At 42.2% G+C, this 20,019-nt stretch overlaps 2 protein-coding genes across 6 annotated transcripts in view; one reads left to right on the top strand and one right to left on the bottom strand.

Annotated features, from left to right (window-relative positions):
- Positions 1-20,019, top strand: part of LOC139480133 (endothelin receptor type B-like) — a 47,148-nt gene that overhangs the window by 13,863 nt on the left and 13,266 nt on the right. Inside the window, exon 1 of one of the 5 annotated variants that reach the window (XM_071222433.1) lies at positions 419-758. The exons of the other annotated variants lie outside the window; for them this stretch is intronic. The gene's annotated coding sequence lies outside the window, so the exon portion shown is untranslated. Of the gene's footprint in view, positions 1-418; positions 759-20,019 lie in introns of those variants that run through there. 5 annotated transcript variants of the gene reach the window in all.
- On the bottom strand, positions 16,698-17,621 carry LOC139456560 (serine-rich adhesin for platelets-like). The gene has a single exon (XM_071238347.1). The coding sequence runs from the start codon at positions 17,619-17,621 to the stop codon at positions 16,698-16,700; it is 924 nt and encodes a 307-aa protein (XP_071094448.1).

Below are 20,019 nucleotides of genomic sequence, written 5' to 3'. Positions count from 1 at the left end.
AATTTAAACAAACAGTATATCGAGCAACGACCACGTATAGAGAAGTTTGCCAACCCAACAAAGTCTTCTTTACGTAAGGGGGCTACACCGACATCAGGTTGACAGTTGACCCGACGCTGCATCATGAATATTTATTCATATGAACATTATGTTAAGTGCCGAGCCCCCCACAGAGGTTGTGGGCTGACATTTACCAGTGTGACATTTTCTGTTGGCATACATTCTGACGACTGTTGACCCGATAAAAATAGAGCAAAACAACTGACGTACGACAATCTGTCTCTCAGTCTTCCATGACGTGCGAACATTGAAAATAAGAGTATCAAATGGTGACTGTCCTGTGTGTCAGCATCGCCCAAACCCAAATACTCAGTACGTTCCCTTGTGACGGAGATGATTTAGTTTAGATTACTCACAAATTCCTAGGCTGGCACTTGCTAAGACGAAAATCCGATAAATCTCACCCAAATCATGGAACTTCCGTCGCCTCCTCATACGATCTGAGTTTTTCAGTTTGGGATAGTGGAAGTCAAGACGCCAATTAAAGGATATCTTTTCGTTTATTTGGCGAGGAAGTTGCTAAAAACGTGTTGTCCAATCCATTTCTATTATTGCTGAAGTGGTACAATTTCAAGAAACAGGCACTTCCATGTGGAAATCAAGTGCGACTTTAGCAGAAGGAATGACTACCTGCAAATTGCCATGCTACCAGCAGCTCTCGAGACGGCTCTGTTAATCAAAAGACACCATGCCCTCAGGTGGTATTTTTTATTTACGTTGCTTTCGCGATGCATCGATATCAATAACTATCATTTCAGTTTATCCAAGAGTGTAATTAATCCGTTGTCAGATAATTTGACGTTTGGAATGTAATCTTAGTTGAGTTAAGGAAAAATACTTGAATATTGGCAGAGTCTATTACGTTTATATTTGTCACCGTATCCATTGTAGCCCTCTCCGTCATTGTAGTGTACTATTCTGGGGAAATATGTATATACTCTGTCTGTATGCAATAAAACATCCTTTATGTAACTTATTAACCATTGACATGAGCGTAACCACTGTCGTGATTGTAGGGGGGTTCAGACGCCATTGTGTATCACGAATTTACAAGTGTGGGGGTGAGTTGATTTTAGCCGTTTAACAGTTTTTCGGTTAGAGTGTGAGTGTATGTTGTATGTACAGTCGTCTGTATATAATCTAGCCTCCACCAGACAATCCGGGGATTTGATTTTATGAGCAACGATCCACGCTCTCTGGGTACGATGACATGCTATTAACCAAATCAGCGAGCCTGACCACCTGATCTGTTCCATAAGTCCATTTAAAGTCCATATGTTGATTTTCGGTGATGTACTGGGTGTCGTTTACCTGACACTGTACGTCAGTTGATATAGACATGTCCTTGCGCCACGCGTGTGTTTTGTAAAGGAAGTCACTGGACACCAGATAAGCCCCAGCAACCTTCGATTGGCATTACATAACAAGTCGTCATTATTTGCTATTTACCACGCGTCTTTCCTTAATAATGAAGACCTGGCGTAGAACCAATGCAAGGTCGCCATAAAATTTATAACATCGACCCTTGACAGGGTAATTGTTCATAATCACACATTGCCCTGCGTTCTGGTGATTGCCGTGGCTTGATAAGCACGAGCAGGGCATGTTAGCCGTATCAGCGACGCACGTGCAGTCGATGTGTAATCCACGTGGTCAGCTGCGAAGTGTGTGGGTCAACATAGGATGTGATAATCATGTGATACCTTTCGTCGCGCGCATATTTCAATTTCAACATATTTGCTTTTCGACCGAACCTTTTAATCATGTTCTATTTTTGTGAATCCAATATGTAATATCCATGGAATCAAATATCTTCTGATCATACGTTTCAATTTAAGGGGAGGGGAAGGGAGGGGAGGGGGAGGGGAAGGGAGGGGAAGGGAGGGGAGGGGAAGGGAGGGGAGGGGACGGGAGGGGGGACACGGGTGGCCCAGTCGTCTGAGGCGCCGCGATTCGCTGTGCAGAGTTGCGTCCCTTGGGCACGTCAGAAACCTAGAATTGTGGGTTCGAATCCAGGTTTGCCCCTATTATGTTTCTAGGTTTGTCAGCACCATACCTGTGCTCTTGGGTGTCACCGAAGTGGTAAACGTCTGAGACCTGCATAACTTCAGGCTTTCCTCCCGCCCGACACGCCTCGATATAACTGGAATACTGTTAAAAGCGGCGTTAAACCCAACCCACTCATACTTTAAAGGGGATCTGTACGGACTAATTGGCAGTCCTTGCAAGTTTGATTTAAGTCACTCAGAGCCCACTGTTTGTGACGACCAACTCAAATTGTATGATATATACTAGACTTGCACAAGTCTCCAAGGCATGATTATTAAATAATTTAAATCATAACTCCTAGATTATACAAGTAAAAAGAACAAATCGTTTCTTGAAACTGTACAGACCACTTATCTAGACTTGCATATAAGGACAGAATTACTATTATAATACATCCATGGAGTTATCATTCAGTACAACCTTGTTGCAAGGCTAGATATATACAAATCCAGTATCTTCCCATCACCTTAATTATTCTAACATGATGCTTAACCTACACAAATTGCACCAATTACAATATCGAGGTCTATATTCGTAAAATAATCTTTACTGTTGACTGCCATGATTTACTAAAGTGTCAAACACATGTATTATAAACAACAAAGAAATGTTTATTCGTATCATTTACTTAATACCTCACGGGTTGATGCACAAAGAGTATGTGGTCCTTTGATTGCGAAGCTGTTTGGACAAAGGCGTATACAGATGTTTTTACGTCTTTGGTTTGGGTAATTGATCTTGTGTGAAAGGACAGTCTTCATGGTCTAGTGGTAGAGCGTCTGCCTGGGGCAGGAAAGGCTGTGGGTTCGAGCCCCGGTCACGTCATACCATGTCGCGTCAAAAGATGGTACTTTGACCCTGCCTAGTGCTCGGCATAAAGGGGAAAGGACTGGTCAACTCAGAGTCAGTATACTTAGTGGGTATTCATGTTAAACTGCGGCATGGTATCTCAATGGGTTAGCACTGTAAAACCGACATTAGTCCGAGCAGCCACACATACACGTGCATGCGCGTTGTGGCAGAATAATCTTGAACGCGAAGTCAAACGACATGATGTGTGAACGGGGAGGTCCATACAGTACGGCAAGTACTTCCACCATTTTCTTCTATTCTTGCCCGGGATCAGAGATGCGGGGATCTCGGGGCAGATGCGCCACCTGACGCCAGTGCGGGAGCTATTTATAGATTATAACAGCGCTTAAATAGGTCGCCTATCTCGAGGTTTGTTCTTGTGCTTGTGTTGTGCCAGTCAAACAATTATGAATAAAAACGTTCCAAATGGACAGCTCTTATCGCTTGAATATCCGTCTTTAAGATCATGTATACTGCTAAAAGGAAGTTAAGGGCCACCCTATTCTTTCACATTACTATAGTTAATCTTTCATGCCATGCCTTAACTTTATAGTTTAATAGTTGTTGTTGTTTGTTGTTGTTTAAAGCCGCTCTCAGTAATATTCCAGCTATATGACGGCGGTCTGTCAATAATCGAATCTGGACCAGACAATCCAGTGATGGACATCGTAAGCATTGCTATGCGATGACATGCATCAATCAAGTCAACGAGCCTGACCACCCGATCCCGTTAGTCGCCTCTTACGACAAGCATAGTTGCCTTTTTGCGTCAAGCATGGGTTGCTGAAGACCTATTCTACCCCGGATCTTCACGGGTCCTATGGTAATCGGGTGGTCCCTAGGCTCTTTTCAGTAAAGTATTAGGAGATTGAAGATATTCGGTAACCTTGAGAAGTTTGATTTTAAAAATGGCGTTGTTTGTGTTCGCCTTCAGACACTACGCAGCAGGATAGCTAACGGATTAGTCGAGTTGCTTGCTCTTAGTCAGGAACCTTTTGTGAATATTTAATACAATTTCTCCCTGAACTGGTGATTATATGTTTTTAGACAAATATTGTCGCGTTGGCGACATGTAATCTGCATGCTGCAAAGTAATAGCAGATACTGAGGCCTTTGCCATAAGGCTTAATAATGTTCCATACAGAGCTCCTCTTGGCAATATTTTTAGTACAATGCTTTTTTGCACCAAATGCATAAGTCAAATATTATCGTAACTTGGGATTGCGGACTCCTCGGAACAAATTGTTGGCGATTTACAAAGTATCCATTTTACACACATAAAGAACTGAAGGATTTCGTTGTGGGTTTTTTATTACGAATTGCCATTATGTATTCCGTGGAGTCCCATCAAATACTGCTCATAGCACGGAATCCAAACTGCCGCGCAAAAGAAAGTACACACTCATGTGACTAATAAGAAATTAAACAAACAAGAAATGCTAATTAGATTGTAATGTATTGATAAGGGTATCACAGTTGTGTTTTAAACCTTAGGTTTGCAGAGTTTTGTTTCGGCGACATTTCGATAACGTTTGTAAATGTTTGGTCACATTTTTTTTTTCAAGTGTATACTTCCTTTTGTCCTGCAGTTTATTTGGGAACCAAAAGTAATTCTGCTCACTTTCATGGCGCCGGGTAGCCTAGTGGTTAAAGCGTTCGCTCGTCACGCCGAAGACCCGGGTTCGATTCCCGACATGGGTACAAAGTGTGAAGCCCATTTCTGGTGTCCCCCGCCGTGATATTGCATGAATATTGCTAAAAGCGGCGTAAAACCATACTCACTCACTCACTCACTCACTCATGGCGCCTTGTGGTGTTGCTATGCCTTTTGAACTTGGAACATTTTACATGTTATTTCTGGTTTCTCAACAAAGTCAGACTTGTGTGTTTAAGATATATATCTTGGTGTGGCCCGCTCTGTGGAGTATAATGAGGTCTGTTCTTGATAGATCTCATTGGAAACATTGCAATTTTAGGAGCAAATGTCGAATATTCGGGATCATTAGGAACTCAAAAGATTTGCAGAGACTTATTTTTGTTAATAAGAATCATACGTCACACGTGGTTTTGTGATATAATTCGAAATAAGAATGTTTGGGAAATGCTGCAGAGAAAACATCAAACACAGACTGAAGACTTTTATGTATTTACTTCAAAGCTATACAAACCAAAGTAAGAGATGTCTGTTTGATTATGTTTTGTATGATTTCCAATAAAAGGTCTGCACAATGTAATATTCAGTCAGCAATAGGGGTTCGTGTGCTGGTATGTCACTTGTGTCAAATGTGAAGGGAATTACACTGCATTGTGAGGCATAATTGAAACACATTATTCAAGAAGTGTATATTGATGTTTTCCAAGCTCTCTCGCTCAGAGTCACTGTAAATATATAACTGTGTAGCAGCCTGCACCAACGGTCACCGTTTCTTTTTTTATATTACTTTGTAACGATATTCGATCTCCTATTCTGTATTAGTCCTTGGGGAGCTCCTGGTGAGATCAGGCCACCAGTATCTCAAGGTCTTCGCCATTACCGACTGTATATCGGGCGGAAGTCCGGTGATGTGGCTTTGCTGTCTACGTGTCATACTGGCAGTCACAACTGCGAAGCCCACTCTTACTTACAGGTCAACGTGATATAGCTGGTACCGCGGCATTCAACGACATTCATTCACTCACTATTCACTCGCTTGCTACGAATACCTTTCTTCTTCCATTCGACACACTGTCTCGGCACGGGTGGCCCAGTCGTCTAAGGCGCCGTCATTCGCAGCGTAGAGTTGCGTCCCTTGGGGGATATAGCGATCAGGCAGTCTGTCTGTCCGTCCGTCTGTCTGTCCCTAATCATTTCCTTTTCCGGGGTAGAACTCGAAAAGCATTCAGTGGATTTGATCGAAACTCGGCAAATCTATCAGTCACATACTGAAGTGGTGCCTTTTGATATTTTGGGATTTTTCGAATTTTTAATTTTTTAAAATTTTTATGGAAATAAGTTGGAAGTAGACTCCATTGAGGCTGGGGTTCGGTTCCGGGGCAGAATTCGAAAACCATTCAGTACATTTGATCGAAACTTGAAAGATGTATCAGTCACATGCTGGAGTGGTGGTGCCTTTGCTATTTTGTTATTTTTAAATTTTTATTTTTGCTATTTAGGAATGTTTCAAAATTTCACTTTTCCGTGTATCCATGGACACAAGTTAGACTTTGCTGAAATGGAGGTAGGTGTCGTTGCTGGTGCAGCACTAAAAAACTGTTCAACAGTTGAATCAAACTTGGAACATGTGTTGTTCAGAAGTTGAAGTGGTGCCTTTTGCTATTTATACTTTTTTATACTTTTTTCCTGTTTCTATGGCAAGAAGTTTGACTTTGACTACATCTTTAAAACTAATAGGTATTCCTCCTTGAAACTATGCACACAGATCATCAGTTTGTCATCTGTTGCCTTTTGCTATTTAGGGATTGTTAGAATGTATATTTTTTCCGTTTCCCCGGCAACAAGTTTGACTTTGACTGTTCATGTTGGTGTGTACCTGACATAGAAATACAAAGTTCCGAATCCCAATTTAATGGTTTTTATAGCTCAATAATTACTCTTGTATACTGGCAGACAGATCAGATAGAAATTCTTCATCAATAACCTACCAACCCACGTACTCACTCACTCAATCATGTTGATAAATATCACAGTTTAACTGTTATCTGGGATTATGTGTTGGATCGATTTTGAATTTAGATTATACGTCGCTGAGAAGTGATCGAGTGATTCATTAAGGTTTCTTGCTGAGATAACCCGCAACCGAGAAGAGAGCGTCGTCCAGGTAACCTGTAATTCAGTATCTGAATGACTCTCCTCCGTTTACAACTCCGGACTGCTTGCAGATATTCTTGACTCCGACAGAAATCCTTTTCACAAAATCAACTACATGACGGCGAAAAAATGTCGGTCCCATCTTCCGCCATGTCATATGTCCTTTGAATAGAACCTCAACGTGCAAGCCTCTAGCAATTGGCTCCGTGCGACATGAACATTACCGCTCATCGTGTTCTTTTTTAAAAAGGACAGGGAAAAGAGTGGCTTTTAAAAGTTATGGTGATGAATGTTGGGTTTTTTGTCTGACATAGAAAAATACAGGCTATCAGTTCGAGAATTCATTTCAAGAAGTTTGGAGCTTTGGATTCGAGCCAGGACTTATGAAGGTGAATAGCCTCTCGTAAACCTTGACCTTTCCAAGGACGATCGTCAGGTATTGTTTGAGTTTGGGCACAGTGTATATTCTCAACCCTATCGTGTTTATTCATGACGATTGTCCAAGTCAAGATCTTAACTCTGGTATGGGTCACATCGAGTAGTCAGTGTAATGATGTACAGTTCGATGATGATGGTGATGATGATGATAATAATAATAATAATAATAATCATGATAATAATGATAATAATATTTTTTTTACCTTTTCGGGAATTTGATAGACATCACAGATCATGAAAATATAATATTAAGACAAACAACACGTGACAAGTATGCATAAAATATGTAAGGTACATACACTTGTGGGGCGACCTGTTTCGTGTGCCATTGCCTGTGTTCAGTTCGTGTTGTTAGACCAGCAACTTAACCTATATAACCATCCAATAATATTCACCATCGTGGTTTCGGCTGTGATTTGGCCTATATACTAAAGGGCAAGCATGCAATTATGTATATTATCGCCCAGCGAGAATACGATTATAGATAGTTTGAAACCCCAGATTATGCCAGCTTTTCCTGAATCGGTGTCGACTGTCACGTCACCAGGGTAGGCCCCGTTGAACATGACACAGCGAACTCCCGACAAAACCATGCAGAGTTACGTCCCTTAGACGTGTAAGGGAGTGAGTAAGTGAGTTGTGTTTAACGCCGCTTTAAACAGTATTCCAGTCAAATCACGGCGTGTCAGCTTGATGTGAGAGGAACGTCTTACGTGATGCAGGTCGTTCCAAATTCATCCCTTGTGTAATCTCAAGTATCCCTGCACCCGTGCCTCGCGTGTTAAACGTCTATCATCTGCGTTACTGCTGACTGTGAATAATCAAATATTGACCAGATAAGCAATCGGATCACAGCATGGACAACGATCTACACAGAACGATGTCACGTTGTCAAAACAAATTGTAATCAGATGTCCATTTCAGTCTGTCCATGGGACAAACACGAGGCAATAAGACTCTCGTCTGCCACGGAATTTGCAAGGGGTGACGTCTGCTTGCTTCAGGCGTGCTGACGACTCTACAGTATATGTGGGCAGATGACGTAGTTCACCAATCCCATATTTCACCGCCATTGTTTATAATGTCCACATATATGACTATTTGTTGCCATTAAGGTCCTGAACCTATAGTTCTGCGGCGCCGTCTGACCCGTGGTTGGACGATAAACGTGTTCGAATTTGAGACGTTTGTCTCTCATAATGACCCTGGAACGAAAATATCCAAATATAAAAGAAAATACTCAAGATTTCGCCCCTTTTAAGAACAGATTCAGTGGGCTCCATTTACTATTTTATAATAAAGTCAAAGAAGACATTTTACAAATCAAATCATCAACATTTATCATTCAGACACTACATGCTTGTCTGTTGTGACATCATAGGGGTCACTGCGGCACGGGTGGCCCAGTCGTCTAAGGCGCCGCGATTCGCTTTGCAGAGTTGCGTCCCCTGGACACGCCAGAAACCTAGGATTGTGGGTTCGAATCCCGGTTCACCCCGATTATGTTTTTAGGTTTGTCAGCACCATACCCGTGCTTGTGGGTTTCACCGAAGTAGTAAACGTCTGAGACCTGCATCACTTCGGGCTTTCCTCCCACATTAAGCTGACACGCCGTGATATAACTGGAATACTGTTAAAAGCGGCGTTAAACCCAACTCACTCACACACTCATAGTGGTTATTGGTCAGATTATGGTATACCGTGGTGCAGCAGACCATGGTTTCCGGTCCGATCGCCATCTCCGGTCCAGACGTTGTAATTATTCTGCAACCTGAGTATACAAAGTGATGTTTGTATTACTCTATTCAAGCATACTGGGGGCACTAGTGGTCCCGTCTCCCACCCACATTAATCTGACACGCCGTAATATAACTGTTAAAAGCTGTTAAACACATCTCACACGCTCATAAAGTTAACTCTCTTTATTTATCCATGTAGCCAACCCGCTCACTCGCTAGTGGTCCAGTAGCCAACGGCTCCTCACTTCTCAGTGTAGAGTAGCCTCCCTTAGGCGTCCCAGGTTCATATGATCATAAGTATGTCTATTCTAAGACTTGTATCGCTTTGGGCTTTTCTCCCACCTCAAGCGGTGACGTCATTGTATATTGAAATACTGTTCAAATCATCGTTGTACCATTCACTTTTGAAACATGCTATGACGTCCTATTGCCCGCGATAGTTTGCATGGAAGAACACCATAATTCGTCCCACGTTATGTGGGACACCTTAAGCTTTTCTCCCACTTTTAGTTCAAAGCTTCGAACGGTCTGACGTATACCAGTACATACATTGAGACAAGTTAGGCTAAATCAATTTTCCCAATCATTGAATGTGACCACGAAGCCCTAAAAAATATGTTTATTATTTTTTCAAAAACATAGAAAACGTACACTAACGCGTTGGTATTGACGTATATATGCAGATAGTGATGGATAACATTGAAAGACTGCTGCAATCCACACAACCTATACAACGAGGCTTCAGAGATGGATAAGAAATCAACTAAATGATGTCTAAATACCATTCTATTTCACCTTTCGGAAAAATGATACCTCGTATTTGACATATTCGAATAACACTGTTACATATGTCTTCCGTGCGTGCCCCCGCAATTCTCACTTCGTGCATTACCAATTACCATTGTCGATAGCGTACTACAGTCTACCTGACACCTGGAGAATAACACATCGTGTAAGATGTCCGTCATACGCTTTTCATTAGCATTGCTCCAAGACTGTGCATCCATGTCCATGGATGTATGGTAATGTTATTCTCACAATAGGCAAGACTACATAAGCGGGCAGTAAGGACGCCAGTCTTTTAGAGGAACAACTTGTTCTCATTATTTATAATCATAATCTAGAAATTATTATTTAAACCTGTAATTATGGCCTTAGAGACCTGTGCAAGTCCAACTTTTCATCTGCGTTTCTCCCAAAGGAAATGCCTTCGACACAAACTATTCCTCATCGGTACTTTTTGCATTTGTTATTGTGATCAGGACGGTTCGATCGCCGAAATGTTACAGAAACTGCCTTTTCTCTCTCTAAAACTATATTTTATAAAAGTAAAATTATCTGAAGGTAAGTAAAACTGTTTGACACAAACGTTTCAGCAAATACACTGCCAGGCAAAAGGAGTATACACTTGACAACAGGCGCAAAAATTGAGCCCCTTGAGACGTCATATGCACGTCACCTGTTGTTTTTTTTTGTTAGTTGTTTAACGCCGCACTCAGAAAAATTCCAGCTTTTGACAGCAGTCTGTAAATAATTAAGTCTGAACCAGACAATCCAGTGATTGACATCATGAGCATCGATCTTCGCAATTGGAATACGACGCGTCAATGTTTGAATAGCAGCCAATGATGAATGAGGCGAAACAAAACAGCATTAGCTCGATCTAACGATGCCTTAGAATTCAAGGGTTAAATACTCCTTCAGTGTTTATAACTAATTTATCTGTTCACTCACATTCATCTTTTCACTCACATTTATCTGTTCACTCACATTTATCTGTTCACTCACATTTATCTGTTCACTCACATTTATCTGTTCACTCACATTCATCTGTTCACTCACATTTATCTGTTCACTCACATTTATCTCTTCACTCACATTCTTTGTTCACTCACATTTATCTGTTCACTCACATTCATTTGTTCACTCGTCATTTATCTGTTCACTCACATTTATCTGTTCACTCGCCATTCATCTGTTCACTCACATTTATCTGTTCACTCACCATTTATCTGTTCACTCCCATTTATCTGTTTACTCACCATTTATCTGTTCACTCCCATTTATCTGTTTACTCACCATTTATCTGTTCACTCACATTTATCTGTTCACTCACCATTAATCTGTTCACTCCCATTTATCTGTTTACTCACCATTTATCTGTTCACTTACATTTATCTGTTCACTCACATTTATCTGTTCACTCACCATTTATCTGTTCATTCACCATTTATCTGTTCACTCACCATTTATCTGTTCACTCACATTCATCTGTTCACTCACATTCATCTGTTCACTCACATTCATCTGTTCACTCACTCACATTCATCTGTTCACTCACCATTTATCTGTTCACTCCCATTTATCTGTTTACTCACCATTTATCTGTTCACTCCCATTTATCTGTTTACTCACCATTTATCTGTTCACTCACATTTATCTGTTCACTCACCATTAATCTGTTCACTCCCATTTATCTGTTCACTCACCATTTATCTGTTCACTCCCATTTATCTGTTTACTCACCATTTATCTGTTCACTCCCATTTATCTGTTTACTCACCATTTATCTGTTCACTCACATTTATCTGTTCACTCACCATTAATCTGTTCACTCCCATTTATCTGTTTACTCACCATTTATCTGTTCACTCACCATTTATCTGTTCATTCACCATTTATCTGTTCACTCACCATTTATCTGTTCACTCACATTCATCTGTTCACTCACATTCATCTGTTCACTCACATTTATCTGTTCACTCACATTCATCTGTTCACTCACATTCATCTGTTCACTCACTCACATTCATCTGTTCACTCACCATTTATCTGTTCACTCCCATTTATCTGTTTACTCACCATTTATCTGTTCACTCCCATTTATCTGTTAACTCACCATTTATCTGTTCACTCACATTTATCTGTTCACTCACCATTAATCTGTTCACTCCCATTTATCTGTTTACTCACCATTTATCTGTTCACTTACATTTATCTGTTCACTCACATTTATCTGTTCACTCACCATTTATCTGTTCATTCACCATTTATCTGTTCACTCACCATTTATCTGTTCACTCACATTCATCTGTTCACTCACATTTATCTGTTCACTCACATTCATCTTTTCACTCACTCACATTCATCTGTTCACTCACATTCATCTTTTCACTGACCATTTATCTGTTCACTCACCATTTATCTGTTCATTCACCATTTATCTGTTCACCCATCATTTATCTGTTCACTCGTCATTTATCTGTTCACTCATTGAAATGGACATAGCTGGGTCCTTGGTTCCAATACAGTCAAGGAGAATGACGTCGTGTATTCCTAAATGCCTATCAAAGACTTGAGAATGGTAAAGGTTAAAGTAAGTACCATTACCAATGTTAGAGCTACGTCGCCATGGACACCAGTCATGAAGAACTCGACTATGCCACGTAATTTGAGAAGCGCCCACAGAAACAGAAATCGGTGACTGTATAACCCTTCTACCCATCTGCCATCTTAACAGACAGCAATGTATGGCTTTAAGCATTGTTTAATCATTGAAGCTCCTTGAACGGATTTGCTGAATGACCATTCCCATAGCCATGTGTCCATGAGAATTGAATGCTCGTGTCCTTGTTCCTTATTTGCGCTGGAATGAATCCATAATAGAAATACATTTAGTCGCGTGACTGATGTTCAGGTGTTGGTTGCCGTTTAAGGTGTTTCTATTTTCGAAATTAGATACTATACGTAATTACTGTCACAACAGGGCGTTATTTTAGTCGACCTACAGTCATATGCGCCGCATGTGGTGACACAGATTACGGGGACAATATTCCCAACCTGTTGTATTCTCTGCGGAATAAGCCGTGTGGATATATAATCTTGTACATTCGGCATCGGTGAACCCAAACCTGTCAGATTAAAGAGGGACTCTCTCAACAGTGAATAGTCCATTTCCTGCTGGGAATTATTTTACTTCCAGATTGATCTACTTAACACAAGTTTATTTTAGTTTCCAGAAATTCGGTGTTTGAAGACATGGAAATGGATTAAAACGTGATACGGGCAAATTTCTCTTTAAAGCTAGTCATCGAACGCCCATTCCAATTCAAACGAGGCTTTCATTAGCATGCTATTTTTTGCGTCACGTAAGTCTTTCCACACATTAGCTCTAAGAGGTAGTTATACCGCTGGTGTCGTGTGCAGAAAGGGGGTTCGAATCCGACGTGCATTGTATTTTGGCCACGTGGTACTCAGATCTTCCAGCTTTTGGGCATCGGTCGATGTTTCCTTTCAGAGAACTGTTATTATATAGTCGATTGCATACGACGCATTCATGAATACATTTACACAACCCTACAACCATACAACCCTACAACCCTACAACCCGTGGTAACCTGTGATAACCTATAGCCCACTCTGATAGGAAAACATAAAACCTGTTACACGAGTCATTAACTGCCCACATTTGTAGATATTGCTACTTGGAGAGAGACATAGGCCTAAACACTTACAATGACTCATTTGTGTTTGGATGTCCCTGACACGGCTCACGTGGAAGGCAATGCTATTCTTATGGCCTGAGGGGATATGGTACTTGATCCCTTGTATGTTACCCACTTAGATCAGATTCCTTCATTTTAGCTCAACGGGGCATGTAGGGGGGTTATTGAAACAAACATGAAAATATAAAATTGCTTCAGACTGTTAAAGTTAATATATAGATAGTCTGACACAAAAAAATACTTTGTTGCAAGGTGGTTTTTTTTGTCAAAGTATGTAGTAAGGCTCGTAGTTTTAATCAAAAAGTATCTTGTTTGCAGATGTAGCTGATGAAATATATCCAGTCTCCATAAAAAATCCCTGGCCAGTCGATTACAAGCAGCCAAAAACACTAACACGCACGCGCGCACGCACGCACACATGCACACGTGTGCATGAACGTCGCTACAATCTTATAAACGCGACGTTGAGGCCCATTTCACCCCACCTCAAAACCACAATCAGTCATCCAATGGAGTTGCAACTAAAATTAAGTGCCTCGATTTCAGTTGTCTTGAATCTGTACAAGTTGTGAATATTTTGTCAAGGATATTCACCTGCCATGACCGGTAGCACGTTATGAAACCGCTATATGAAGGTGACCTTTGACCCTGACCTCATCACACGACGTATCACAGCCCTCAATATAGGTCATTATTTTCAACACTCCACTGCGTCCATAGTTAGTTGTGACATTCGCTTCACACAGGGGAGTGCAACACGCTGGCCGTAACAGCCGTGATGCGTGGGTATCACGTGACTACTAAGACAATTGAAAATGGCTTTTACCTGGCCTGTTCCTCGATGAAATAATGGTTAACTGAGTTAAACCCGGGGAAAGGCTTCAATAAGAAATATGAAAACGAACAGCTTTATGGATAACAATTTCTGTATTATTGCATATATCCTTCCAGGCTGGTCGAGAAGAGTTGGGGAGGGGCGTTACAGCGAAGGAGGTGTGTGTGTGTTTGTGTGTGTGTGTGGGGGGGGGGGGGGGGGGGCTTTCTAGTCTGGTTGTTTTCGGTTTAGGCTGGAGTATGTTGGATATATAACTACCTTGTTACGATAAATTCAATAATACAGAAGTTGTTATATGCAATAAACCAGTTGTTATACGCAATAAACAAGAAGTTTTTTATCCATAAAGTTGGTACGTTCATGAGAGGCTCGCCATCTGACAGAAGGCCGATTAAACAGTTACGGCTTGAGTGTACTTGAACTGACATACATCAGTAACAGGGGCTTTCATGCATAGCTCGCCCAAAACTCGGTAACACAACTGCAAAACAATTATTAGAGTGTGTTATTTACGTGTGTCATGTAGATCCGCGCTTCATTTATGTAGCCTTGACATAGTACCGTGTCAACGCGACCTCTGCTAGAATGGTGTTGTTGTGTCTGTTTACTGGTTACGTTAAAAAATGCCAGAATGGAGGAAACAGATGTCATGTCACGCGGATAATAAAACATATCGGTCACGTGTCACATGACGTATCACTCACAGCACGGCTCGGTCAAGTCTCGTTTGCAATTCATGATTGCGAAGGGATATTTATGATGTGATAGTTTGGTTTTCGGTCATTAATAATACACCTTCGTTGACATTTGTTGAAGGGTTGATGGGCAGCGGTGTTGTCTATAGAAGCCGAAGACTCGGGGTCGATTCCCCATATTCTTACCACTTGTGTCCCCCGCTATGGTATTGTTGGAATATTGCTTACAACGGCGTAAACCTCTCTCTTCCTCTCTCTCTCTCACTCACTCACTCACTCGTGATATCTCTTGTCCATGTGATAACATCCCGCGATGCCAAAGGATAGTTGTTCCGATTCATGTAGCAGTATCTAAGATGTTGGGTTTATCTTGTGTCACGTGACTGAAGGTAAAGTTCGCTTGTCATGGCCTGTTTACCCGTTGTCCGGATGCTTTTGTTAAGTGGCTGTCTCTGTTGCCGTATTAGACTGTTGATTACGTATCCAAATCAGCTACAGGGCCCATTCGTCACAACTCGCCCCTTTCCGTAACCTGCAAGAAGACTCGTCCCCCTATCGATGAATGTTATGTGCGAAAGTACGACAAACCAATGAGAATGCGTGTATGATTTCGTCAAAGAATCCCTCAGAAATATTTTTTGATTTTACATATGTCTTGCATCTAAAAATATACCCAAGACACAGTTAAATGTGTTCAATCAAACCGTATAATTCCGCATGTCCAGATGTGCTTTAAATTGCATCTGAAATATATATAATGTATAGGGAATATATGTGAACCATTACGCAACGAGTTGACAATTTGTTTTAAGTATGCCCGTTTGAGCTAAGACGGAGCCCGGTCGCAAAAATGGCCATGAGAGGGGCACGTGTCGCTGTTCGGCTTGTCCCGGAATAACACGAGTTGATCACGAATGCTACAGGGACGTGGCACTATTTGATTATTTGATAATCACTATCACTTTTTAAATACGTTGCGGGGATATAGAAGGGTTCGTCAATATAGATTATGGAAACTACATATTAGTGTTATTTCCATTATATCATAAAGGCGTCGCAGCGCAAAGACAGTCAGAGAGTGTCCGTGCCAGAAGCAGTGCGTGCGGAGTTTCGCTTCTCTTTGATTGTGACGTCATGGTCGGCAGAGTTCGTCCTTGAATCATTTACATAACAAGAGACATACGAGGGTTGACTGATAAAATCTAAGCCCCACAAAGCGAGAACTGCGCAATACTGAAATCTCTAGTTGTGGATAGTTCGACGTCACAGAGATAATTCCACAATCTAAATTGAGCAGATTGCTTTGGTCAGTAAAATAAATAGGGATCTGTGACCTTTGGAAAATGAACAAACTTGAAGAACGTGTCGTGACCAAGCACCTCATCAATCAACCCTCGTAAGTGCGGTCGTTAAACGAACATCTGAGTGTGGAGGCGAAATATTTCCTTAGCTGAATTTGTTAGTAAATGCGCAATTCCTTGATTTACGCATACCAATTTCAACACTGTATCTCCAGAACGCGTTCCGGTAACGACGTTACCATGGGTCTTGGTGCCGACTCGAACCTTTGATAGAGGGAGGCGACGAATCTGGGAAAGGTTGTGAATGCATTTGCATCGCGATGAAGTAGCTTAACACGTAGTTTGTGCGTTATGACACAGATGCCTCACTTTGGCTCGATATGTCACTCTCGTATGTGTCGCTCACTCTGTGGTGTTATAGCTCTCTGAGAGGTGGTGCCGCTCTGTGTTGTGTTATAGCTCTCTGAGATGTAGAGCCGCTCTGTGTTGTGTTGTAGCTCTCTGAGATACATTGCCGCTCTGTGTTGTGTTGTAGCTCTCTGAGATGTAGTGCCGCTCTGTGTTGTGTTGTAGCTCTCTGAGATACATTGCCGCTCTGTGTTGTGTTGTAGCTCTCTGAGATGTAGTGCCGCTCTGTGTGTGTTATAGCTCTCTGAGATGTAGTGCCGCTCTGTGTTGTGTTGCAGCTCTCTGAGATGTAGTGCCGCTCTGTGTGTGTTGTAGCTCTCTGAGATGTAGTGCCGCTCTGTGTTGTGTTGTAGCTCTCTGAGATACATTGCCGCTCAGTGTGTGTTGCAGCTCTCTGAGATGTAGTGCCGCTCTGTGTTGTGTTGTAGCTCTCTGAGATGTAGTGCCGCTCTGTGTGTGTTGTAGCTCTCTGAGATGTAGTGCCGCTCTGTGTTGTGTTGTAGCTCTCTGAGATGTAGTGCCGCTCTGTGTTGTGTTGTAGCTCTCTGAGATGTAGTGCCGCTCTGTGTGTGTTGTAGCTCTCTGAGATGTAGTGCCGCTCTGTGTGTGTTGTAGCTCTCTGAGATGTAGTGCCGCTCTGTGTTGTGTTGTAGCTCTCTGAGATACATTGCCGCTCTGTGTGTGTTGCAGCTCTCTGAGATGTAGTGCCGCTCTGTGTTGTGTTGTAGCTCTCTGAGATGTAGTGCCGCTCTGTGTGTGTTGTAGCTCTCTGAGATGTAGTGCCGCTCTGTGTTGTGTTGTAGCTCTCTGAGATGTACTGCCGCTCTGTGTTGTGTTGTAGCTCTCTGAGATGTAGTGCCGCTCTGTGTTGTGTTGTAGCTCTCTGAGAAACATTGCCGCTCTGTGTGTGTTGTAGCTCTCTGAGATACATTGCCGCTCTGTGTTGTGTTGTAGCTCTCTGAGATACATTGCCGCTCTGTGTTGTGTTGTAGCTCTCTGAGATGTAGTGCCGCTCTGTGTTGTTTTGAATCAATGAGTCGCACTCTTTACTGTGTTGAGTGGTGGGAAGCCTAGCCTGGTGAAGGCGTTCGCTCGTCACGCCGAAGGCCCGGGTTCTATTCACCACATGTTTACAACGTGTGAAGCGTATTCATGTTGTCCCTCGCCATTATATTGCAGGTCTATTGTAAAGAGCGGCGCATAACCATTGTGTTGTGTTCTCTCTGCCATCTGCGTTCTGCATTCTACGATGGGGCATTTAGTCCTGTCGTTCTTCTCTCGCCGCATCCAGACGTCGCATCCTTCGCACTGGAGTTCGCAATGTATGTTTGCTGCTGTTAGTTGCTGTCATTCTGATATCTGTGACATTTATTTCTGCTGATTTAAATGAGATGTCATTATATATTGCCTTAGTATATTTAGATAAATTGTTATAGTCATGGATTGGATTACTGGTTTACTCCGAGAAGGTTGGGGAGGTTCTGTTCTAAAGGGAAAATCCTTTATATGACTTTATAAGTCCGGGACAATAAACAGTGACTTATCACGGAGACGTATGTAGATGGCAGGTGCTGTCAGATGAGGTGAGGTGAAATGGAGTTTAATATCGCGTTCAAGATTACTGCAGTTATATAGCGGTGTGCATGTTCTTGAGGGCTCGCCCAGGCGTGTGTCGCTGCTTGTACTAGTGAGTGAGTGGGTGAGTTTGGTTTAACGCCGCTTTTAACGGTATTCCAGTTATATCACGGCGTGTCAGCTTAATGTGGGAGGAAAGACCGAAGTGATGCAGGTCTCAGACGTTTACCACTTCGATGAAACCCACGAGCACGGGTATGGTGCTGACAAACCTAGAAACATAATTGGGGCGAACCGGGATTCGAACCCACAACCATAGGTTTCTGGCGTGCCCAAGGGATGTAACTCTGCACAGCGAATCGCGGCGCCTCAGACGACCATGCCGCAATTTAACATAATACCCAACTCAGACACAGTATACTGACTCCGAGCCGACCAGTCTATGTTTAAGCCCCTTAATGCCGAGCGCCAGGCAGGCCCTGGCAACAACAAGTACCATCTTTTAACTTCTTTTGGTGTGACGCGGCCGGGAATCGAAACCCGGCCTTCGGCTCTCCGGGGGGACGCTCTACCACTAGACCACAGAGGCGACCAGGTGTTATCAGACAGAACGGAAGTTCAGGCAGACGGGGCAGTGGGTTAGCCTATTGGCTAGAGCGTTCGCTCGTCACACCGAAGTTCCGGGTTCGATTCCCCACATGGATACAATGTGTGAAACCCTTTTCTATTGTCCCCTCCGTGATATTGCTGGAAAATTGCTAAAATCGGGTTAAAGCCATACCCACTCGAAGAGACAGATGGGTGATGGGAGAATTTGTTAGAATGGACGAAAGATTTTTATCAATAGACAGCGTTTTAGACTTTACGATATATTGAATCAACTATACGAAATATAATTTATTAAGACATATATTTATCCAACAGTTTTTGGACTGACAAGAGGGCGTTAAGTTAACGTTGTTAAGTCAGACATGTTCGTCTGCATCATCAAACAAGATGTCATTTAAGTTGGACAGTTATCAAAACTAAATGGCTCTTCGACCGCCATTACTAATGTAATCCATCATTGTCCCCCGCCTGAAGTTGACAGACGCAGCAAGGAGAAGAAGCTGCTCGGGTTAATTTCCGCCGGATCTTGTTCTAAAACTTATGTCTTCTTCTATACGGTCGTCAATCACTCTGTCATACATACGCTGTATCCTCGCAACCCCGAGCGTCATCCCTCTACCAGTGTCACGACACTTTATTCTCCATGGAATAATATCAGCATGGTATCAGAATATCACGCAATGTTGTCAACCCCACAGCTTTGAACTTTATCCCTTAAATGTGTGGAGGCATATTCGTTTAGGAGGAACATTTTCCATCGACACCGATAGTTCAATCAATTAGGGTGCAACCAGTTAAAGCATATGCTGTTTTCAAAAAAAATATATCTTTAGATCATCCTCGATTATCAGGGGCATAATATCTCGATTCTATTATGGTAAGTACACTGGAACCATTCGCCTGCCTTTTTGTTTGTATCTAGATATATGACAGCGGTCTGTCAATAATCGTGTCTGGACCCTCCATTGAGCATTGGTCCACGCAATGGGATACGATGCCATGCATCAACCAAGTCAACGAGCCTGACCACCCGATCCCCTTAGTCGCCTCTAACGACAAGCGTGGGTTGCTTCAGACCTATTCTACCCCTGATCTTCACACGAGTTGTACTGTCTAACTTCTCCTCGCTCATGACATTTCGCTGA

The sequence above is a fragment of the Haliotis cracherodii genome, unplaced genomic scaffold, assembly GCF_022045235.1.
Source record: "Haliotis cracherodii isolate W230 unplaced genomic scaffold, xgHalCrac1.p SCAF_1, whole genome shotgun sequence".
Lineage (NCBI taxonomy): Eukaryota > Metazoa > Mollusca > Gastropoda > Lepetellida > Haliotidae > Haliotis > Haliotis cracherodii.
Note: the sequence above shows the minus strand (reverse complement) of the source record. Positions and strands in the feature narration are given on the sequence as shown.